Source organism: Salvelinus alpinus, chromosome 5 (assembly GCF_045679555.1).
Source record: "Salvelinus alpinus chromosome 5, SLU_Salpinus.1, whole genome shotgun sequence".
NCBI classification, from domain to species: domain Eukaryota; kingdom Metazoa; phylum Chordata; class Actinopteri; order Salmoniformes; family Salmonidae; genus Salvelinus; species Salvelinus alpinus.
The window spans coordinates 29079702-29106066 of NC_092090.1; the positions used below are offsets into that span (position 1 = coordinate 29079702).

At 41.4% G+C, this 26365-nt stretch overlaps 1 protein-coding gene across 1 annotated transcript in view; it reads right to left on the bottom strand.

Moving 5' to 3' along the window:
* LOC139575853 (leucine-rich repeat-containing protein 49-like) overlaps window positions 1-26365 on the bottom strand; it is an 80640-nt gene that overhangs the window by 36232 nt on the left and 18043 nt on the right. The window contains exons 9-14 of the mRNA XM_071401225.1: window positions 16194-16255; window positions 12175-12322; window positions 10406-10489; window positions 7661-7738; window positions 7281-7459; window positions 7069-7164 (exon numbers count right to left, since the gene is read on the bottom strand). Coding sequence (XP_071257326.1) covers window positions 7069-7164; window positions 7281-7459; window positions 7661-7738; window positions 10406-10489; window positions 12175-12322; window positions 16194-16255 — 647 coding nt within the window. The remainder of the gene's footprint in view (window positions 1-7068; window positions 7165-7280; window positions 7460-7660; window positions 7739-10405; window positions 10490-12174; window positions 12323-16193; window positions 16256-26365) is intronic.

The window sequence follows — 26365 nt, forward strand, 5'->3', positions numbered from 1 at the left end:
GAGGCATCAAAGCCAAAGGAACTGAGTAACATTAAGAAATGCTATAGATGGAAGGAATGCAGTTTGGAAACCTACCAAAAAACAATTAGGCAACAGCAAATTCAATCCCTTTTAGACAACTTCCTGGGTAAAATGTTCCACTGCAATAGTGAAGGTGTAAACTTGGCAGTAGAAAATCTTAACAGTATATTTGACCTCTCAGCTTCCCTATCAAATCTAAAAATCTCAAATAGAAAACCGAAGAAAATGAACAACAATGACAAATGGTTTGATAAAGAATGCAAAAATCTAAGAAATAAATTGAGAAACCTGTCCAACCAAAAACATAGAGACCCGGAAAAACCTGAGTCTACGCCTTCACTATGGTGAATCACTAAACCAATACAGAAATACACTACGGAAAAAGAAGGAACAGCACGTCAGAAATCAGCTCAATGTAATTGAAGACTCCATAGACTCTAACCAATTCTGGGAAAATTGGAAAACACTAAACAAACAACAACACGAAGAATTATCTATCCAAAATGGAGATGTATGGGTAAACCACTTCTCCAATCTTTTTGGCTCTATAACAAAGAATAAAGAGCAAAAACATATACATGATCAAATACAAATCCTAGAATCAACTATTAAAGACTACCAGAACCCACTGGATTCTCCAATTACCTTGAATGAGTTACAGGACAAAATAAAAACCCTCCAACCCAAAAAGGCCTGTGGTGTTGATGGTATCCTTAATGAAATGATCAAATATACAGACAACAAATTCCAATTGGCTATACTAAAACTCTTTAACATCGTCCTTAGCTCTGGCATCTTCCCCAATATTTGGAACCAAGGACTGATCACCCCAATCCACAAAAGTGGAGACAAATTTGACCCCAATAACTACCGTGGAATATGCGTCAACAGTAACCTTGGGAAAATCCTCTGCATTATCATTAACAGCAGACTCGTACATTTCCTCAATGAAAACAATGTACTGAGCAAATGTCAAATTGGCTTTTTACCAAATTACCGTACAACAGACCATGTATTCACCCTACACACCCTAATTGACAACCAAACAAACCAAAACAAAGGCAAAGTCTTTTCATGCTTTGTTGATTTCAAAAAAGCCTTCGACTCAATTTGGCATGAGGGTCTGCTATACAAATTGATGGAAAGTGGTGTTGGGGGTAAAACATACGACATTATAAAATCCATGTACACAAACAACAAGTGTGCGGTTAAAATTGGCAAAAAACACACACATTTCTTCACACAGGGTCGTGGGGTGAGACAGGGATGCAGCTTAAGCCCCACCCTCTTCAACATATATATCAACGAATTGGCGCGGGCACTAGAACAGTCTGCAGCACCCGGTCTCACCCTACTAGAATCCGAAGTCAAATGTCTACTGTTTGCTGATGATCTGGTGCTTCTGTCACCAACCAAGGAGGGCCTACAGCAGCACCTAGATCTTCTGTACAGATTCTGTCAGACCTGGGCCCTGACAGTAAATCTCAGTAAGACCAAAATAATGGTGTTCCAAAAAAGGTCCAGTCACCAGGACCACAAATTCCATCTAGACACCGTTGCCCTAGAGCACACAAAAAACTATACATACCTCGGCCTAAACATCAGCACCACAGGTAACTTCCACAAAGCTGTGAACGATCTGAGAGACAAGGCAAGAAGGGCCTTCTATGCCATCAAAAGGAACATAAATTTCAACATACCAATTAGGATCTGGCTAAAAATACTTGAATCAGTCATAGAGCCCATTGCCCTTTATGGTTGTGAGGTCTGGGGTCCGCTCACCAACCAAGATTTCACAAAATGGGACAAACACCAAATTGAGACTCTGCATGCAGAATTCTGCCAAAATATCCTCCGTGTACAACGTAGAACACCAAATAATGCATGCAGAGCAGAATTAGGCTGATACCCACTAATTATCAAAATCCAGAAAAGAGACGTTAAATTCTACAACCACCTAAAAGGAAGCGATTCCCAAACCTTCCATAACAAAGCCATCACCTACAGAGAGATGAACCTGGAGAAGAGTCCCCTAAGCAAGCTGGTCCTAGGGCTCTGTTCACAAACACAAACACACCCCACAGAGCCCCAGGACAACAGCACAATTAGACCCAACCAAATCATGAGAAAACAAAAAGATAATTACTTGACACATTGGAAAGAATTAACAAAAAAACAGAGCAAACTAGAATGCTATTTGGCCCTAAACAGAGAGTACACAGTGGCAGAATACCTGACCACTGTGACTGACCCAAACTTAAGGAAAGCTTTGACTATGTACAGACTCAGTGAGCATAGCCTTGCTATTGAGAAAGGCCGCCGTAGGCAGACATGGCTCTCAAGAGAAGACAGGCTATGTGCACACTGCCCACAAAATGAGGTGGAAACTGAGCTGCACTTCCTAACCTCCTGCCCAATGTATGACCATATTAGAGAGACATATTTCCCTCAGATTACACAGATCCACAAAGAATTTGAAAACAAATCCAATTTTGATAAACTCCCATATCTACTGGGAGAAATTCCACAGTGTGCCATCACAGCAGCAAGATTTGTGACTAAAAATAAATACAACCCATATTTATGCTTATTTATTTTAACTTGTGTGCTTTAACCATTTGTACATTCTTACAACACTGTATATATATAATATAACATTTGTAATGTCTTTATTGTTTTGAAACTTCTGTATGTGTAATGTTTACTGTTAATTTGTATTGTTTATTTCACTTTTGTATAATATCTACCTCACTTGCTTTGGCAATGTTAACACATGTTTCCCATGCCAATAAAGCCCCTTGAATTGAATTGAGAGAGAAAGAGAGAGAGAAAGAGAAAGAGAGAAAGAGAGAAAGAAAGAGAGAAAGAGAGAGAGAAAGAGAGAGAAAAAGAGAGAAAGAGAGAGAGAAAGAGAGAGAGAGAGAGAGAGAGACGGAGAAAGAGAAACAGAGAGAAACAGAGAGAAACAGAGAGAGAGAGAGAGAGAGAGAGAGAGAGAGAGAGAGAGAGAGAGAGAGAGAGAGAGAGAGAGAGAGAGAGAGAGAGAGAGAGAGAGAGAGAGAGGAGACACTGGGTAACATGTAGATAGAGTAAAGAAGAGTGATGGTAACTTTTCATCCCTTTCTGGGGAAGTCTGGAAGCATGCCATCAGCCCACTCTGCACTGTGTCATGTATTGTTCCTGGTAATCACTCTTGATAGACTGCCAGGTGCCTCCAAATCCTCTCCTGAAACCCTCTGTGCCCTCATAGCCTCTTAGAGGAAGAGGAGACACAAAGATGATCAAACTGAGGAAAGTCTAACAGTGGAAAACGTTTCCTGATGTGTTCAGCAGCTCTGAACTAAAATTCAATTATCTGGACCTAATCCAGCAGGAGCTTCAAAACAATGTCTGTCATTTCTGAGCAGCTATAACCCATCAATTTGACATGTATTAGATGAGCCTACATGTGTCTCCAATTGTCTAGCTACAGTATGATAGCACCACATAAGAAACATGGTTATTTAGCTTGTCATGATGTGAGAAGAACCTTTCAACATTTTCTAAACTGAAAGAAAAATTAAATTGTTCAAGCAATTTCTCTATTAGCATGGTAGCAGATCTGTACAGTGTCTGCAATAAAGCAATATAGACACAGATCTGGAACCAGGCTATTTCTGTGTATCTTTGGCATGATGTAGATGTAACATTTATTGAATGAAGTGTTATGGTTTATTGAAGTGTTGGTTTATTGTGGTTTATTGTGGTGGTGGCATCAGATTCTCTCGCTCTTTCCCACACTTCCTTCTCTCATCATAAGTAGAACTTGAAGATTGATGTGCTTGCCCCTCCACCTGCTTGGAGACCCAGCGTGCCTCTGTATTAATGAATATATACATAGCATGTGGGCACTGATGTCTCCCCTCCAACTCTCTGGCCAGCCCCAATATTGGATTTCTGGGTAATAACTCTTCCCTCCTGTCATATCTCAAGGGAACAGAGAACAAATAAATCTTCCTCTAGTCTGCTCACAAAGGAATATAAAACAGCGGCTACTATCCAGTAGTCGGACGGGCACACAAACAAGCTTGTTCCCACACACACACACACACACACACACACACACACACACACACAACACACACACACACACACACACACACACACACACACACACACACACACACACACACACACACACACACACACACACAAAATTCACTAAGCACTCACAGAGACAACCATTCTCCTAACACACTAAAAGGGGTTCGCTCCTTCCTCCATTCTAAATGCACTGTCAACATTTGCTCCTGTCTTAATTCTTCTCCAGCTCGGGTCGGGCTGCTAATGCCAAACAGAGATGACATCACATGTTTCCCTTTACCTGCTGAGGGGCAGGGGCCCATTTCAGTCAACACATATCATCTACCACTCCAGCTTGATGTGGAAAGGGGAGCTTGAAAAGGCCATTGACTATACTGATAAACACTTACAGCATAAATACACCAATTCTAGCCAACTAGGTATAATTGCACAAGGTTAGCCAAGGTTCATGCCTCTGTGTGACAAGTGTTCTGAAGTTACGAGGTGCATGACTTTCACTGGGCACATTCCTTTAAACTAGTTTCTCAAGGGAAGTGAAATCAAACGATTCAACTAACTTGCAGATTGCTCCATCACATCTATTCATGTTAATGTGGTTGTTAATTATTCAGCAGGACTTTAGCTGGTCCTCTCTCACATGCTCTTACAAAGACGATGATCCATGTGTCTTCATACGGCAGCAGCAGTAACGTGTGAACTATCCCATGCTGATTTTTTTGTGATGAATGTGAACATTGCCGGTCCCACCCAGGGAACAACAAATAGCATATCCAGAGCTAATGGATCTAATTATGCGGACGCCAGCTGTTATTTTTTCTCAGAAGCGATGTGGGGACAGAGCAGAGTGCAGCATCCAGACACCCCATCTCTCAGAGAGGAAAACCCCCCACACCAGGGGGTCCCCCTGCTCCCCTCCCCGGTCCCAGAGCAGAACCAGATGTGGAGGACAGAGAGAGACAGGCCCAGCTCTGCAGCTCTGCCCAGCGTGTGGGAATGAAGAACCCCGTCTGTCTTTGAGGATTAAGGAGGAATATACCGGACCAGGACAGACTATCAATCCAGAGAGAAAGCAAATAATTCATGCATTGATTGTTAACTTAATGGAGCTTTCACAAATTCACACCTCCACAGAGGCTGGTAATCCCTTACCATGGGATGATAGAAGGTCATACCTGTAGAACATCACATCTATAAATCACTGCTCAGTCCATCTATCATCTCCTCTTTTATACTTTCAGGAATAGGAATATTCCCATGGGCATATTTACTGTAAGATATCTACTGTAAGACACCCAAAGGAGTGAATTGTCACACTCTGACCTTAGAGATCCTTTTTATGTCTCTATTTTGGTTTGGTCAGGGTGTGAGTTGGGGTGGGCATTCTATGTTTTGTGTTTCTATGATTTTCTATTTCTATGTTTTGGCCGGGTATGGTTCTCAATCAGGGACAGCTGTCTATCGTTGTCTCTGATTGGGAACCATACTTAGGTAGCTCTTTTTTCCACCTGTGTTTGTGGGAAGTTGACTTTGTTTAGGGCACATTGCCTTTGATCATCACGGTTTGTTTTGTATTGTTTATTGTTTTGTCGGCGTCATTTGAGTTAATAAAGAGAAAATGTACACTCACCACGCTGCACCTTGGTCCGCTCCTTTCAACAGCCGTGACATGAATACCAAGCATCACAAACATACATCAACTACATAAAACAGACAGAGAGCTGACAAACTGCACTTAGACAAAGGACAGTACGGTTTTTACAGAGGTTATAGATGTAAAACACCATAAAATGGTTCTTCTCTTTTATCCTATTGGACAATTGTGCACAACAATAAAAACCGGTTAAGGTTACACATAAGCAGACCACATCACACCGTATGGTGAATCACTTGAGCCCTAGCCTTGGCCCCTTTTGCGATACAAACTGCTATAAGTGAGCCTATAGGGGAATTAGGGCCATGAAGGATTGCGCTTCCGGGACATTTTCATATCCTAGAGCAAGAAAGTAACATGTAATAATAGTGGTTGACACAGCCACAGTGCCCATCTCAGCCTGACCCCTTATAACTCACAGGCCTGGTATACAGTCCCTCCAGGAGAAAAGTTAGGGACTGCAGCACGGGGGCTAAGCCTGGTCAGGTCAGGCCAGGCTGGGGGAATGGCCATATGGAGAACAAGGCCATGACACAGAGTGAAGGTCTCACCCTCTAACCCTCACAATAAAGTTAGCTAGCTAAATAATGGGGCCCTGTGTAGTTTTGTGAAAATCATCAGTGTAAAGACTAACGAGTGTTAGAGGGTGAAATGTTGAGTGTGTAAAGCAGAGGGAACCATGTCTCTATGGAGAGAACCGTTATAGATGAGGGATATCCTTTTGTATGCTAGTTTATAGTGTAGACAGTCCACAAGAGGCTGGTGAAGGGAGGACGGCTCATAATAATGGCTGGAATGGAGTGAATGGAATGGTATTAAAACATATAGAAACCATGTGTTTGATGTGTTTGATATTATTCCATTAATTCCGTTCCAGCCATTACAACGAACCGTCCTCCCCAGTTATTGTGCCACCAGTCATCTGACACATACGGAACCCAGGAGAATGAAACAAAATCCTCAAATGTGCTCCATCCATACAGTTTTATTGGCTAAACTTGAAATAATTATAATGTGTGAACAATTATAACGGGACCATGTTTTCTTGCATTGGAAGAATGTTTACATTCCAATATCCTATCCCCTGTGAGCATGCGTATCAGTGGAGGCTGCTGAGGGGAGGACGGCTCATAATAATGGCTGGAACGGAGCAAATGGAATGGCATCAAACACATGGAAACCATGTGATTGATGTATTTGATACCCTTCCACCAATGCCATTCCAGCCATTACCACAAGCCCGTCCTCCCCAATTAAGTTGCCACCAACCTCCTGTGATGTGTATGTATTCCTGGGTGTGGTGTAGTACCAACTTGGGGTCTCGAGGACTGTTGGGGCGACTGGTGGAGCGTATCCGGGTCTCACTGCCCCCTGTTGGCCTGTCCGGAGCCGACAGCGGACTCACCCGTCTGGCAGAACAGAAAACATATTATGTATACCTCTATAACAGTCCTGCAACTATAACTACTGTCTTCCAGAGCCCAAAGTTCCACCCCTATGCACGGCCCCTCCCCCCTAACGTTACCTGAGCTGCTCATCCGGAGAAGGTTCCAGTGCAAGGCCATTGGTCTGGGCGGGACTGTGGGCGGGGCTTGCCTCAGGGCTGATTTCCTCCTTGGCTCCGTTCTGAGCCGGGAGCTCCAGGCAGGCCCTGACCCCCTCCCACTGCAGTGCTGCATTACGGATGGCCAAACGCCGCTTCTCCTGCACACACACATAAACGCACGCAGACAGGCACACACACGATCACACATGCATGCACACACACACACACGTGCGCACACAGGGAACAGAGGAGGGTTCAGTTGGTATTGGTCCTCAGAAGGGCACACAGAGGACAGGATGATATTATGAAACTGAAATCTCTCTCCTGCTACAGCCTACAGACAAAGACATTCCACCTACCTTGCTTGTCACTGAGGAGTCCTGAGACTTGAGTCCAAGTTGAGTGTAGAACTGCTGAGGCGCAACATGAGCAGGACTCTATCAACACAAATACACATGTACTGTTTATCTTCAAAAAAGAAAACTTCAAATGTTATTCTAACTGATAGACTGTCACTTAGCTTACATTACTTACAAACATGGCTATCTTACCAATACCTAGTCTCCCAGAGTTACAAAGGCTCTGTCTGTAATAACAAGGTACAATTTGTGTGTGCTGTACTGTATTTGCCCCATATCTCTCAACAACCTGTCTCAGCATTACTGCGGCAGCTGAATCCGTGTTGACTGTAGCAGAGGCAGCAGCAGTAGTTCTGTGCCACCCCCACCCTGCAGCAAGGAAGAATGCAGCTATCTCTCTCTCTTTCGATTTCATAATATTTTTGCCTTTATTCAGTTCAGTTTTGATACGCACAGGTATGGAATGGAATGCTCCACTCCCACACACAGGGGACGGCTGGCAAACAGGATAGATAGTCGATCATTCTGAGACTACATGAACCCTCACAGAGCATTCCATTTATACATTTTTCCTCAACTAGCTCAATTGGATTACACAGAGGCAATTAAACTTCCTTCAGAACCCTTTCTGATCTCTCAGTATGGATCAGTCAATGCAGCAGGATGGCAGGAATACACACATCAATACAGTATATAATGAACAAAAATATAAACGCAACATGTAAAGTGTTGGTCCCATGTTTCATGATCTGAAATAAAAGATCCCAGAAATGTTCCATATGCACAAAAAGCTTATTTCTCTCAAATTTGTTTACATCCCTGTTAGTGAGCATTTCTCCTTTGCCAAGATAATCCATCCACCTGACAGGTGTGGCATATCAAGAAGCTGATTAAACAGCATGATCATTACACACGTGCACCTTATGCTGGGGACAATAAAAGGTCACTGTAAAATGTGCAGTTTTGTCACACAACACAATGCAACAGATGTCTTAAGTTTTGAGGGAGCATGCAATTGACATGCTGACTGCAGGAATGTCCACCAGAGCTGTTGCCAGAGAATTGATGTTCATTTCTCTACCATAAGCCATCTCTAGCGTCGTTTTAGAGAATGTGTCAGTACATCCAACCGGCCTCACAACTGCTGACCACGTTTAACCACGCCAGGCCAGGACCTCCACATTCGGCTGAGACCAGCCGGTCGGACAGATAAAGAAACGGAGGAGTATTTCTGTCTGTAATAAAGGCATTTTCTGGGGAAAAACTCATTCTAATTGGCTGGGCCTGGCTCCCCAGTGGGTGGGCCTATGCCCTCACAGGCCCACCCATGGTTGCGCCCCTGCCCAGTCATGTGAAATCCATAGATTAGGGTCTAATGAATTTATTTAAATTGACTGATTTCCTTATATGAATTGTAATTCAGTTAAATCGTAGAAATTGTTGCGTTTATATTTTTGTTCAGTATAGATACAGTACAGTATGCATTCTCTAACACCTACAGTAAAGTACAGATACACAATGATTGAACAAGCATGTTTTGGTCATTTGAACTGAAATCATAACCAGCCTCAAACAAAGGTTGGTGGGATCTGATATTCTACAAGAGGAACTGAGCACTTAGAAACCCTGTAGTTAGAACAGTTATTGTGAGGAACACTTAGGGAAAAGATAATGGAGAAAAAAGACAAATGACTATTGAAGTGGATTGAAAAACTTTGAGAATTGTAGCAACAGTCACTGTTATTTTAGCCCCCTTGGAAACGTAACTGTCAAAATGTAAACATTTAAAACTTTTTAAAAAAAACAGAAGACACCAAGCCAAGCTACATAAATGCTCCCATTGATCAACTCATGGTTGGGCGGTTAATGAAATGCAGATGACTCCTCTTTACATGACAAGCGAACACCAGAGTGCATTTCAAGTAGTTAAGAATTAGTGGCCATTGAGGCGCAACCCTCAGAGCGCTTTAGGTATCATCTGAGATAACTGCTTACCGGTACCTCAGCATCAACAGAAATTGCTTACAGACATATGACAGCATATCATACATGTTGATATACATGATTTGATACATTGTTCAACATCAAAAACTGCCCTCTCCTTAAACAATGCACTTATAGTCTAACTCCCACAACATTAGTCATCCTCATCCACTGTCTACAAGGGGTTATGCAGTGTATGTTACATGTGCAATGAGTTTAAACAAAAGCACACCTAACATCCTATTGTACTCATTATAAACCTTAATGGCTAGCAGACGATAAGCATGTTCATATTTTGACTAGTTTTGGCTCTTCATATGAATAAACAGGAAATGTTTGGGAGGTAAAAACATTTTAACAAACAGCATTGAGGGCCAAGGAGTTTGGTTATTGTCCAAATAAGCACTTTCCACAAAGTACATCTGTATGGCTTAATTATGTTGTTGACATGCATCCGTCAGAAAAGCTTATATAACACATTAAAAGGCACAAAATATTTGAAATATTTGGTTAATGACTGAAACTCTCACCAGCTAGTCTGCTCAGTCCGTATCACTGACCTGTGACATTATTTGGATTCTATTTTATCATTGTGGAATTTTGCCTCTTATGTGACAATCTACCAGCTAACATCAGTTTGATGTCAGAGCAGGAGAATATATTGGTCAGTCAACATGGCGAGATAGCTGCGATAGTAACAGTATAGTACAGTATGTTAAACACAAATATGGACAGAGAGTCAACATAAGGAAAGTCAGGTACCTTGTGCATGGCCTGCTTGTGACTCTCCCTCTTCTTCTCATCCTCCTTCCGGGCCGTGACGCAGGCCATACGTCTCTCCTCCTCCTGCAGAAAAGAGGGTCAATAACACAATCAGGGTGTCGCTCCATTCATGGACGAGACTGAATTATTCAACATGAGACAGAGGCACAGTCAGAATAATGTATGTTATGTCAGCTGCAGGTTTTCCCTCTGCAGGAAGGACCAGTTGGAGAGGCAGCATCTCCTGCTGCATCACAGGATTATCTGTCTGTCTGATATTCGGCTGCAGCCTCATCTGAACTGAGCCCAGCTGTTTGGGTGTGCCAGGCAGAGCTCCCGGCATGCAATGCACCAGCAGACACAATCTGAGACTGCCAGCTGAGCTCTAGGGGATGTTTAGCACTGGCTACTCTGTGACGATTCGGCTGAGAAAGGATTCCTTGATATGGTTCACTGAAAATGCTGCAATGGCTCCAGAATCAAAGCGCTATCTTTCATACCCTTTGCAAAATGTGTTTGCTATAAGGGAAGGTCTTTTATCAAAAATACTTTGTAATAAAAAAGTTAAATCAGTATGTGAAATGTTGTATTTTTGTATTTTATTAGGATCCCTATTAGCTGCTGTAAAAGCAGCAGCTACTCTTCCTGGGGTCCACACAAAACATGAAACATAATACAGAATGACATAATACAGAACATAAATAGACAAGAACAGCTCAAGGACAGAGCTACATACATTTTTTTAAAGGCACACGTAGCCTACATATCAATGCATACACACAAACTATCTAGGTCAAATAGAGGAGAGGCGTTGTGCCGCGAGGTGTTGCTTTATCTGTTTTCTTAAACCAGGTTTGCTGTTTATTTGAGCAATATGAGATGGAAGGAAGTTCCAGGCAATAAGGGCTCAAATCAGTTTGAGTAGAGGACCTTAAGTGCTGTCACAATTAGGCTATTTGTAATAGTATCAATAATGCATTGTCATCCTTTCCCACTAATTAGTAGACTAGAACATCAGGTGAAATAACGCTGAAAATCTTTGGTCATTAACACTGTTAATTTCCCCCTGAACAAATCCAGTCTGTTGTGTTGACACAGATATCCCACAAGGAGCAACGGTAACCGTTTCCTGGCATCTATTGATTCTATTCTGGCTCAAAGCAAGAGGAGTTCAGCTCCTCCACATCTGCAGCCAGCTTTAACCCTTATTTTACTCATACATTATATCTGCCTGCCTTGGCACTGACAGCAAGTATGTTATATCTCAAACTATGTTACTACCAGTCAGTGCTCATCTGTGGAAAGTTGTACAAATCAGATTGTGATTCTGATCTCAGGAGGACTTGCCCATCCTATTGGCTGCAGGGCCATTCCTCCATATTCTAAGGGCAAGGTGTGTGTGTGGTACCTCAGGGTTCATGTAGCCTACAAGCTCAGACCTGGGTGTTGCCTGCCTGCTTAACAGCTTTCAAATGCATGAACCTCTGAACTCAAGTGTCACGTATGTATTGTGAATACAATGACATCATGTTTGACAGGCAATTCTGCTTTTATGCCTATGGATATCAAGCATGTGGTAGTGTCAAGTGTTGCTTTACAGAATCCTTGCAGTATTTACAAGCCAAGGCCAAAATGCAGTATTTACAAGCCAATGTGTTGTTATGCCTTGCATGACTACTGAAAATACACACAAAAACACAACCACAGCCACGCAAACTCAACCACATACAAGAATACAGACACACACACCCACCGAGCGTATGTCTTACCGTGACACGTTTCATGTCCAGCTGTCTGAGTTGAAGCACACAGCGCAGGGCGGCCTGCTTGTACCATGTCTCCAGGGCTACTGGGTTCCCATCCAGGGTGAGCTCAGAAAGGGAGCAAGACTCTCCCAGGCAGGCTAGCTCATCAAAACTACACACAGAGTGAGAAAACACACACCACACAGGTCATTAACAACTATCAATGGGACAAATACTATATCAAATCAAACCAAATTTTGTTTGTCACATGCGCCAAATACAACAGGTGTAGACTTACCGTAAAATGCTTACTTACAAGCACTTAACCAACAATGCAGTTTTAAGAAAATAGAGTTAAGAAAATATTTACTAAATAAACTAAAGTAAAAAAAATGTTTAAGTAACACAATAAAATAACAATAATGTGGCTATATATACACGGGGTACCGGTACCGAGTCAATGTGCAGGGGTACAGGTTAGTCAAGTTAATTTGTACATGTAGGTAGGGGTAAAGTGACTATGCATTAATAATAAACAGCGAGTAGCAGCAGTGTACAAACAAAAGGTGGGGGGGGTGTCAAGCAAATAGTTCGGGTAGTTCGGGTAGGTGGGGGGGGGTAGAAGCTGTTAAGGAGCCTTTTGGACCTAGATTTGGCACTCCGGTACCGCTTGCTGTGCGATAGCTGAGAGAACAGTCTATGACTTGGGTGACTGGAGTCTTTGACAATTTTTTGGTCTTTCTTCAGACATTTTTGGGGCTGCTGAGTGGCACAGCAGTCTAAGGCACTGCATCTCAGTGCTTGAGGCGTCACTACAGACACCTTGGTTCGAATCCAGGCTGTATCACAACCGGTCGTGATTGGGAGTCCCATAGGGCGGCGCACAATTGGCCCAGTGTCGTCCGTATTTGGGCGGTGTAGGCCGTCATGATTAATAGGAATTTGTTCTTAACTGACAAGCCTAGCTAAATAAAGGTTAAATAAAAAAATTATATATAGGTCCTGGATGGCAGGAAGCTTGGCCCCAGTGATGTACTGGGCTGTACGCACTACCCTCTGTAGCGCCTTACGGTCAGATGCCGAGCTGTTGCCATACCAGGCGCTGATGCAACTATATGTTAATATAATGAGTAATTCACTTAGAAAAGCTCCCCCAACCTCAATTTTTGTTGAATTAACCTTATAATCCATAGGTCGACACTACCACCAGGGAACACGGCCCGTATTCACAAAGAGTCTCAGATTAGGAATGCTGATCTAGGATCAGGTCCCCCTAGTCCATATAATCTTATTATGGCAAAATGGATTCAATATTAGCTCTCCTACCCTAAGACCCTTTTTGAATACCCAGGGCCCAGAACTCAACAAAAAGAAAACATGGAAACGTGCTAATTGGGCCTGGGACTGGCAGTGGAAGAGGGCATTGAAAGCAACAGACATGGCCTGGGGCTGGGTGAACAGAGTTTTAGATGGGAAGACAATAACTAGGCTAAACAGGGTGGTAGGTAGCCAAGCTAACTAGGGTGGCAGGTGACCTAGCGGTTAGGAACGTTGGGCCACTGAACGAATGGTCGCTGGTTCAAATCCCTGAGCTGACTAGGTGAAAATAATCGGTCTATGTGCCCTTGAGCAAGACACCTAATCCTAATTGCTCCTGTAAATCACTCTGAATAAGAACGTCTGCTCAATGACAAAAATGGAAATGTAATGTAAACAGTAGGTTCACCACAAATGTGAATATAAATAGTGTTCTGGGCACTGTTTGCAGAGAGGACTTCTGATCGGCCTAATTTCAGAATTCCTGACATTTAATCCTAGTAAAAATTCCCTTCTTAGGTCAGTTAGGATCACCACTTTATTTTAAGATTGTGAAATGTCAGAATAATAGTAGAGAGAATGATTTATTTCAGCTTTAATTTAATTTCTTTCTTTCACAATCCCAGTGGGTCAGAAGTTTACATACACTCAATTAGTATTTGGCAGCATTGCCTTTAAATTGCTTAACTTGGGTCAAACGTTTCGGGTAGCCTTCCACAAGCTTCCCACAATAAATTGGGAGAATTTTGGCCCATTCCTCCTGACAGAGCTGGTGTAACTGAGTCAGGTTTGTAGGCCTCCTTGCTCGCACGTGTTTTTTTCAGTTCTGCCCACAAATGTTCTATATGATTGAGGTCATGGCTTTGTGATGGCCACTACAATATCTTGACTTTGTTGTCCTTAAGCCATTTTGCCACAACTTTGGAAGTATGCGTGGGGTCATTGTCCATTTGGAAGACCCTTTTGCAACCAAGCTTTAACTTCCTGACTGATGTCTTGAGATGTTGCTTCAATATATCCACATCATTTTCCTCCCTCATGATGCCATCTATTTTGTGAAGTGCACCAGTCCCTCCTGCAGAAAAGCACCCCCACAACATGATGCTGCCACCCCCGTGCGTCAGGGTTGGAATGTTGTTTTTCTGCTTGCAAGCCACCCCCTTTTTCCTCCAAACATAACGATGGTCATTATGGCCAAACAGTTCTATTTTTGTTTCATCAGACCAGAGGACATTGCTCCAAAAAGTACCATCTTTGTCCCCATGTGCAGTTTCAAAATGTAGTCTGGCTTTTTTATGGTGGTTTTGGAGCAGTGGCTTCTTCCTTGCTGAGTGGACTTCAAGTTATGTCAATATAGGACTTGTTTTACTGTGGATATGGATACTTTTGTACCTGTTTCCTCCAGCATCTTCACAAAGTCCTTTGCTGTTGTTCTGGGATTGATTTGCACTTTTCGCACCAAAGTACGTTCATCTCTAGGAGACAAAACCCATCTCCTTCCTGAGCGGTATGACGGCTGCGTGGTCCCATGGTGTTTATACTTGCGTACTGTTGTTTGTACAGATGAACGTGGTACCTTCAGGCGTTTGGAAATGGCTCCCAAGGATGAACCAGACTTGTGAAGGTCTACAATTGTTTTCTGAGGTCTTGGCTGATTTCTTTTAATTTTCCCATAATGTCAATCAAGCAAAGAGGCACTGAGTTTGAAGGTAGCCTTGAAATACATCCACATGGACACCTCTAATTGACTCAAATGATGTCAATTAGCCTAGCTGAAGCTTCTAAAATCATGACATCATTTTCTGGAATTTTCCAAGCTGTTTAAAGGCACAGTCAACTTAGTGTATGTAAACTTCTGACCCACTGGAATTGTGATACAGTGAAGTATAAGTGAAATAATCTGTCTGTAAACAATTGTTGGAAAAATTACTTGTGTCATGCACAAAGTAGATGTCCTAACCGACTTGCCAAAACTATAGTTTGTTAACAAGAAATTTGTGGAGTGGTTGAAAAACAAGTTTTAATGACTCCAACCTAAGTGTATGTAAACTTCCGACTTCAACTGTATATAAGCTTTATGTTTGGGCAAGGCAGGGTTTAAATTATTTATTTACTGCCTAAAACAGAGTGGGCTAGCAAGAGCTGCCATGAGAAATGAATCACATCAGAAGTCAACTGTGGCCCTCTGGACTGGCAACACTGTCTTATTAAATCAGGATTTCACCGTTTTCACAGGCAGAGACAGTGCTAGTTCAGAATTCAGCCTCTGTCCTCCTGACTGAACTCAATGACAACTCCACTGTTTATATAAGGCTAAGGGAGGCAAAAGGCAAAGCCAAAAACCACACAAGGAAAAAAGAACAGGGGTTTGAAAACACTCTCTCCACAGTAACAAAACAGACTTTCCATTCATGAGACACGCCGACATACCATCTCTTAGCAACCCAGTAGTACAGTAGGTTGTTAGTCACTGGGGTAGGGAGAGACTGCCCACCCCAGCAGTACAGTAGGTTATTAGCCACTGGGAAAGGGAGAGACTGCCCACCTCAGCAGTCATTCAGTGTGTGCTCAGAGAGAGAGAGACCAGGCAGTATGGGTCCTCCTCTGCAGCAGAGGCCAGGCCTAGCCCTGAGCTATAGGGAGCTGCCTGGGAGGGGAACCTGCCAGCACTGAGATCTGTGGAGAGGAGAGGGTTAAGCAGTAGCAGCAGTAGCAGCAGATCTTACCTGGTAATGCTGTTGCAGCTGAGAAAGAGGCGCTGAAGGCAGGGCAGCTGGTCCACCTCTGTCTAGACAAAGAGAGGGAGAGAAAGAGGGGGATGAAGAGAGGAGAGGGGGCTCTAGAGCGGTTTGAGTTGTGGTAGCGGTGGGGCACTGCACAGTCACGGCTCAGACCTTCCCATCCCTCTCCATTCCCTCAGTCACCTTGCAGCTCCCAGCTCCGGCATACAGCCCCATCCGCCCTGCGCGCGCAGACACACTGCCGCGGCTGCACAGGGAGGGGAGGGGGAGAGCAAGGAGAAGGGGAGGGAGAGGAGAGGAGAGTGCGCTAATGCAGAGATCCCCTGCTGCAGGAGCTTGCTCACTCACTCCGCTTATAGAAGAGAGAGAGAAAGAGAGAAAGAAAGAGGGGGCTACTGGCACACAGACACACACAGTGACACACACAGTGACACACACAGAGACACAGCCCAGCAGCAGCAGAAGAACAAAGGGAAGGCGACAGCGATATGGGTAAATTATGAATTCAACAGGAATAGATTAAAGTCTCCAGTGGTGCCGATGTCATGGAATCTGTTTCATCATCAGGCTGTTTCAGGATCAATGGAGGAGAGAGTCTGGGGGAGGATGGGAGGATGTGAGGAGGACCAGCAGGCTGGCTGGCTGATGAGGACACAGAGGCACAGGCAATGTCACAGCCAGCTACAGGAGAGTAGGACAGGGGGATGGCAGTGGGGATGACGTGTTCAGCCTCGTAGGACAGGGCAACCTCATTAGCTGCAACTTTAGAAGCCTTCTATGAGGATGAATGACATGCGCTGGGATGCGTGTGTGTGTGAGTGTGTGTGTGGACACTGCCATGAGGGTCTTAAAGCGCTGCGTCAGCCCATACAGCCTCCACCAGCACTGCCTGTATCTCTGCCTCTCATCAGACAACAAGAGCTTAACCTAGCAGCCATCCACATAAACTCCCTCTACACTACCACAATACTCATCCACATAAACTCCCTCTACACTACCACAATACTCATCTACATAAACACCGTCTACACTACCACAATACTCATCCACATAAACACCCTCAACACTACCACGATACTCATTTACATAAACACCCTCTACACTACCACAATACATATTCACATAAACTCCCTCTACACTACCACAATACATATCCACATCAACTCCCTCTACACTACCACAATACATATTCACATCAACTCCCTCTACACTACCACAATACTAATCCACATAAACACCCTCTACACTACAACAATACTAATCCACATAAACACCCTCTACACTACAACAATATTAATCCACATAAACTCCATCTACACTACAACAATACTAATCCACATAACCTCCCTCTACACTACCACAATACATATCCACATCAACTCCCTCTACACTACAACAATACTAATCCACATAAACTCCATCTACACTACAACAATACTAATCCACATAAACACCCTCTACACTACCACAATACATATTCACATCAACTCCCTCTACACTACAACAATACTAATCCACATAAACTCCATCTACACTACAACAATACTAATCCACATAAACTCCCTCTACACTACAACAATACTAATCCACATAAACTCCCTCTACACTACAACAATACATATTCACATCAACTCCATCTACACTACAACAATACTAATCCACATAAACTCCATCTACACTACAACAATACTAATCCACATAAACTCCCTCTACACTACAACAATACTAATCCACATAAACTCCCTCTACACTGCCACAATACATATTCACATCAACTCCCTCTACACTACCACAATACATATTCACATAAACTCCATCTACACTACAACAATACTAATCCACATAAACACCCTCTACACTACCACAATACATATTCACATCAACTCCCTCTACACTACAACAATACTAATCCACATAAACTCCCTCTACACTACAACAATACTAATCCACATAAACACCCTCTACACTACCACAATACATATTCACATCAACTCCCTCTACACTACAACAATACTAATCCACATAAACTCCATCTACACTACCACAATACATATTCACATCAACTCCCTCTACACTACAACAATACTAATCCACATAAACTCCATCTACACTACAACAATACATATTCACATCAACTCCATCTACACTACCACAATACTAATCCACATAAACTCCATCTACACTACAACAATACATATTCACATCAACTCCATCTACACTACCACAATACTAATCCACATAAACTCCATCTACACTACAACAATACATATTCACATCAACTCCAACTACACTACCACAATACTAATCCACATAAACTCCATCTACACTGCCACAATACATATTCACATCAACTCCCTCTACACTACCACAATACTCATCCAAATAAACTCCTTCTACACCACCACAATACTCATCCACATAAACTCCTTCTACACTGCCCCAATACTAATCTGCATAAACTCCCTCTACACTACCACAAAATTCATCCCCATAAACTCCTTCTACACTACCACAATACTCATCCGCATAAACTCCCTCTACACTACCACAATACTCATTCGGATAAACTCCCTCAACACTACCACGATACTCATCCGCATAAACTCCCTCTACACTACCACAATACTTATCCACATGAACTCCCTCTACACTACCACAATACTAATCCACATAACCTCCCTCTACACTGCCACACATAAACTCCCACTACACTACCACAATCCTCATCCACACACGCTCACTTGCACGCACACCCCCATCCCCCCATTCTAACAACCCAAATGCCCACCTGCCAGATTAGCCTAATGGAGGCACTCCTTTCATCTGTGTGGGTGAAAGACGTGATGCCCAGTTATGGTGGATTCCCTCTAATCAGTCTACTACACCTGGTCGTCTACCACAGCTCTCACTATGCCGAGGGCCAACTGGTCAGCCACTAGACTAGAGCACAACATTTACTGTGTAATGGCCATGCTGACCTCTAAAGCCATATCCATGCTCTCTGTTACATGAATCAGATCTGTGGGGCTTGGCCATTTAGTTTAGTTTATTAATTCGACCTTTTAAAAAACAAGCACACACAAAACTTGAAAAAGCCATACATGCACATGAGTAAAATCATGGAGGATAACACACAATAAAGTCTGGGACTTATTTTCATTGTGGTCCTCTTGAAACAAGATGGCTAGGCAAGATCGAACACAGTTAAACACAGTATGGCATTGAGATAATAAAACATAAAAACAAAGAAGAATAACATCTATCTCATCATTGCAGTTACATCGTAGGGTACATTCATATGGGCAAAGAAGACATCAAACATTTATTTTTTAATTTTAATTTTATTTTTGGATATCCGAAACATACAATATACTTGCAGTGAAGCCACTCAACAACTACATCATACCAGTCATCCAACAGACTCCCATTCAGAGTGACACACAGAAGCATCCAGGGTCAATGCCCTGCTCAAGCACACGTTGTCAGATCTTCCACCAGGCCAAAAAACGTGAACCCGAACCCTCCAAGATCCCCCCACAGTTCCCCAATAGCTGTCCCTCAACCATTCGAGACCCCTCCCACAGTCCCCCCCAAGAAGAAAAATAAAAAATACAATTAATTCCATTCCCCACCCCCAACAACCCCCCAACAACCAAGAGAATGAACTAAAGAGAAAAAAGAAAAAGACAGAAGAAAACAGCAAACAACAATGCAATTTTTATTTTTATTAAACATTTAAATATTAAAACAAAGGACATCTAGTACAACTAAAATCATAACAGCAATGCAAACTGTATATGTTTGTGTGCATGTCTGGCACTATTACATGTATGTGTATGTTCTTGTATGCGTTTATTTGAATGAGAGTGTGTGTATATGTGTACAAACACCTGCACGGCATCAGCCTCAGGCAAACTGGCATTAGTTGTAAAAACACTTCCCCTCAGTGTCATTCAAACGTACTTTTTAATATGTATAATTTAGACCTTTAAAAAAAAAACATTTATCTTTGACCATCATTCTATCTCCCGCACAGAAACTCCACTCCCACTTGTCTCCAATTCCACATCCCAACCCTCAGCTTCCCTCAGCCCATCCCATCTATCTCTGCTGGCCACCCACTTCGGGTTTCTATGCAACACATATCTTTCAACTATGCTGTGATGTTTAACGTACAATTTCAATCTATCTAATCGAATAGAATCCACAGATTGTGAGTTAAAGATAAATACTTTTACTAAGAGTATTAGTATATTAGTAATTGACTGACCCGGTCTCTCCAGATCTCCTAACAGTACTATTTCTAGGATCAATTTTAGATCAAAGCTATCCATTTTCAGCCATTCCTGAACCTGAGACCAGAAATAGGCTACCTGATGGCAATACCAAAATAAATGGTCTATTGATTCTGTATCCTCACAACAAAATCTGCAGAGCTTCAATGATTTTATGCCCCAAATATTCAACATTTTGTTGGTGGCAAGAATTCTATATAATAATTTTAGCTGAAAAGCACAAAGTCTTTAATCTTGCGTTGTTTTATATATCAACTCATACACCCTGTACCATGGAATCGGTACATCAAAAATCTCTTCCCAACTATTTTGCAATCTGTATGGCACAGCTGTCAACATCCTGGTCCTTAAATGAAACTGGTATGCTTTCCTATTCATGTTATTTTTATTCCTCCGCCAGTTTTGATCCTTTATATTGGGCAGACAGACCAGTTCCCAACCTCCTCCTGCTGCCACCTGCCTCCTCCATTTTTGTGGTAATGCTGTAATCAATTGGTTGTACTCTTGGATTGAGGAGACCTTCCCGTACAATTCTGATAACTTCATGAAGGACATAACTCTACCATTCCAATTTACAATATCATTTAAGAACAAAATACCCTTTTCAAACATCTTTCCCATAAATACAGGTATTTTATCAAACAGCACATTTGAGTTCAGCCATAATATTTGTTGTAATACTGTAATATATCTTTATATATCTTTTCAGGTGGATGAAATTGAAATTGTAGCCAGCTTTGCAATGCTTGTTTGAAAAAGAGAGATACTTTGAAAAAAGTATAATTTTCAATTAATTGAAAATGAGACATGACAATCTGCACAAAGGCAAAAAGGCCATTTTTAAACAATGGGTGAGCTTTTCTTAGTAATCTACTTGAGAACCCTTTAGGGTTCAAGTAAAACTTTTGAATAAGTGAAGCTTTTAGAGAGAGGTTTAGCGCTTTTATATTTAATAATCTCAACCCACCCAATTCATATTCATTATATAGAAAGGAACATTATTTTGTCTGGTTTAGCGTCCCAGATAAAGTTTTTTTTTTTGCTCATATGATTTGAAAAATGAATCATCAGGAGTAGGCAGTGCCATAAGTAAGTGAGTAAACTGAGATATGACTAAGGAGTTAATCAGGGCAAGTTTTCCATAAATAGACAGGTATTTACCTATCCATGGTTGCAGGATTTTCTATTGAAATTCATTGTGGAGAGCTTATTTATATCTTTTGTGATATGAATACCAAGTATGTCTACTTCACCATCAGCCCATTTTATATGTAAACTGCAGGGTAATGTAAAAGTTGTATTTTTTAAAGATCCGATATGTAATATTGTACACTTATCATAATTAGGTTTTAGTCCAGAGAGTACAAAAAAGTTATCTAGATCTTCAATGAGACATTGCAAGCTTGCGGACTTAATATAAAACTTGAGTCATCGGCATACATGGAAACCTTTGTTTTTAAGCCTTGGATTTTTAATCCTCCAATGTTGTTATTAGATCTGATTTTAATAGCTAGCATTTCGACGGCCATAGTGAATAGATATGGTGACAGCGGACACCCTTTTCCACTCCTCTTGACAATTCAAAACTCTCTGAGAAGTAGCCGTTATTTACTATTTTACACCTGGGGTTGCTGTACATTATTTTTACCCATTTTATAAGAGAATTACCGAAATTGAAAAAAATACAGGCATTTATAAATAAAATCCAGCCGGCCTTTTCAAATCCGCTGTAAATACCAGGCCTGGCTTCTTAGATGTTTCATGATGTTCTATTATTTCTAGTAGTTGTCGAATATTATCTCCAATGTACCGTCCATGTAAAAACCTTGTCTAATCAGGATGAACAATACCTGGTAAAACTCTTTTAATTCTGAGTGCTATGCATTTTGCTAGTATTTTTGCATCACAACATTGAAGTGTAAGGGGCCTCCAGTTTTTTTAGATAGACTGGGTCTTAATATTTGCCATCTGGGTCTGGTTTTAATAATAGAGAAATCAGACCTTCCGGCTGAGTACTTGACAGACTACCATTTCTATAGGACAAGTTAAAACAATCTAACAATGGAGCTTTTAGTATATAAAAACAGGAATGATATACCTCTACCGGTATGCCGTCAAGCCCTGGCTTTTTCCAGACTGAAAGGTTTAAATAGCTTCAAAAAGTTATTCCTCTATAATTTGGCCTTCGCACTGATCTTTCTGTACATTTGTTCATTTCCCATTCAGTGGGAGAGGATGAGACGGAAAAGAGAACATCTGCCTAAAATAATTAGCTTCCTCTTTTAAAATATCAATTGGAGAATCATAGATGACTCCGTCATCAGTAACGAGTTTCTGCAAATTCTTTTTTGTTAGCGTTCCTGTATTGGAGATTCAGGAAGAATTTTGTGAATTTTTCTCCATATTCCATCCAGTTTGCTTTATTTTTGTAATAGATTACATTAGATCGTTCTTGAATAAGTTCGTCAAGTTCTTTTTGTTTTTCCTCTAACTTATTTTGTATCTCTTTAGTATAATTTTTATTGCTATCTACCTGTACTATCAGTTCATGGATTTCCCTTGTAAGTCTTCTCTCTTTAGCCAGAAACTGCTTTTTTTATGATTATTGATGAATAGTGAATTGAATGACCTCTGAAGGTACATTTAAAGATATCCCAAACAATAAGGGGATTTGCTGAACCTACAGTTGAAGTTGGAAGTTTACATACACCTTAGCCAAATACATTTAAACTCAGTTTTTCACAATTCCTGACATTTAATCCTCGTAAAAATTCCCTGTCTTAGGTCAGTTAGGATCACCACTTTACATTAAGAAAGTGAAATGTCAGAATAATAGTAGAGAGAATGATGTATTTCAGCTTTTATTTCTTTCATCATATTCCCAGTGGGTCAGAAGTTTACATACACTCAATTAGCATTTGGTAGCATTGGCTTTAAATTGTTTAACTTGGGTCAAACGTTTCGGGTAGCCTTCCACAAGCTTCCCACAATAAATTGGGAGAATTTTGGCCCATTCCTCCTGACAGAGCTGGTGTAACTGAGTCTGGTTTGTAGGCCTCCTTGCTCGCACACACTTTTTCAGTTCTGCCCACAAATGTTCTATGGGATTGAGGTCAGGGCTTTGTGATGGCCACGCCAATACCTTGACTTTGTTGTCCTTAAGCCATTTTGCCACAACTTTAGAAGTATGCTTGGGGTTATTGTCCATTTGGAAGACGCATTTGCGACCAAGCTTTAACTTCCTGACTGATGTCTTGAGATGTTGCTTCAATATATCCACATCATTTTCATGCCTCATGATGCCATCTATTTGTGAAGTGCACCAGTCCCTCCTGCAGAAAAGCACCCACACAACATGAAGCTGCCACCCCCGTGCTTCACGGTTGGGATAGTGTTCTTCTGCTTGCAAGCCACCCCCTTTTTCCTCCAAACATGATGGTCATTATGGCCAAACAGTTGTATTTTTGTTTCATCAGACCAGAGGACATTGCTCCAAAAAGTACCATCTTTGTCCCCATGTGCAGTTGCAAACCATAGTCTGGCTTTTTTATGGTGGTTTTGGAGCAGTGGTTTCTTTCTTGCTGAGCAGTCTTTCAGGTTATGTCGATATACGACTCGTTTTACTGCGGATATAGATACTTTGTACCTGTTTCCTCCAGCATCTTTACAAGGTTATTTTCTGTTGTTCTGGTATTGATTTGCACTTTTCGCACCAAAGTACGTTCAACTCTAGGAGACAGAAGGCGTCTCCTTCCTGAGCGGTATGATGGCTGCGTGGTCCCATGGTATTTATACTAGTAGTATTGTTTGTACAGATGAACGTGGTACCTTCAGGATTTTGTAAATTGCTCCCAAGGATGAACCAGACTTGTGGAGGTCTACAATTGTTTTCTGAGGTCTTCTCTGATTTCTTTTGATTTTCCCATGATGTCAAGCAAAGAGGCACTGACTTTGAAGGTAGGCCTTAAAATACATCCACATGGACACTTCCAAATGACTCAAATTATGTCAATTAGCCTATCAGAAGCGTCTAAAGCCATAACATGATTTTCTGGAATTTTCCAAGCTGTATAAAGGCACAGTCAACTTAGTGTATGTAAACTTCTGACCCACCGGAATTGTGATACAGTGAATTATAAGTGAAATAATCTGTCTGTAAACAATTGTTGGAAAAATGACTTGTGTCATGCACAAAGTAGATGTCCTAACCGACTTGCCAAAACTATAGCTGTTAACAAGACATTTTGTAGAGTGGTTGAAAAACAAGTTTTAATGACTCCAATCTAAGTGTATGTAAACTTCCGACTTCCAACTGTATATTAAACTGTAGAAATTCAGTTATAAATGATTTTGTCTTAGTTAAAAATCAGTTGACCCCATTCCCTTTTCCACGCAAGTTCATTTAAGGATGTAGAGTGAGTTTCCTGTAAACAGTATGTTACATTCCTTTTCTTTTAGCCATGTAAAGACTGATCTTTTTTTATTTTTTATTTTTAGAATCTGTTAAACCGTTACAATTATAACTGGCTATACTTATTTCACCCCTTAACTAGATACTATTCTCAGTCTAAATCGACCATCATTAGTGCTTGTAAAGTTACTGCCATCAGAGGTATTATGACGGTCAAAACTAGAGCTTTCAAATGTCTGATATTTAGAATTCAAGAAATAGGTTCTAGCAATATTTGTTTTATTCCCTTGCCTGTTTTCCTGTGAGCCAATGCCACAGTTGTTAGAAAATTGAGACAAGATATTATGTGTGTAGTAAATCTGAGTAGGTTGATGTGTATGATATTGGATGTGATTTAGTGAGAGTGTGTACAATGTCTGTATAAGAGTAAGACTATAATGTGTGATATCCCCCCCCAAAATAACTCTGCCAATTTGCTTGGTTGAGTGTCTATGTGTGTAACATGAAGTGCATATAGCCTTAATATTCATGATGATAATTGTAATCCATATCGTATCACCGTCATAGTTGCATCATAATTACCTTTAACATCATTGAAAAACACATCCCAGTATTTCCATAGCAATTGACATTTCACATGATCATGGAAGAGACCTTGCATTACTCTAGAGACGGCTTCACTACAGTACAAATGTATTCCATACGATATGTTATTATTCCCCAATGCCCCTATTCTGATATCTTTCCCTTGCTTGTTGTAAACATATATAAACTTGTAGACAAATACATAAAAAAGATAGACAAATAATAAACACATTAAATTATAAAACAGTTCTCGACAATAGAGAGAGGGAGAGAAAAGAAAAGAGAGAAAGAGAGTGAGAGAAGAGAGCGAGATCAGGTGTGTGTGTGTGTGTGTGTGTGTATGTATAAGTCTGTATGTGTATCATATCCACTTCATAATGTTCAGATATTTTTACAGTTTCTATATTTTCTTTTTTTCATAACCTGAAGTCCCTGTAGAATTTAGTACAGCCATGATGTAATGAAGCTGTCTCGGAATAGCTGTCCATCCATAAAGAGTTTGTCCACTATGAGAAAGGCACACTTACCCTTCTCCCTTTGTTGCCTTTGTACCGGATACAGTCTCTTACAATGTTCATTTATCTTCCTTGAGACCGAATTTGGTCCCTTTAAGCTCCCTTCCCCTGCTTTTGATCAGCTCCTTTTGTTGGTAGTGTTCAAATTTTGCGACGATCAGTCGGGGACCCTTGGTCTTGTCGCTCCGATCTCCAAATCTGTGTACTCTGTGAAAAGCCACCTTGTTTACAGTCTCTATAGGAAGTTTCAAGGCGGATTGCATGAATTCTCTGATTGCATGAATTCTCTCTGGATTATTGGATGCGTCCTCAGGAATCCCAGAAAAAAAATCACGCATGCTACTACTTTTT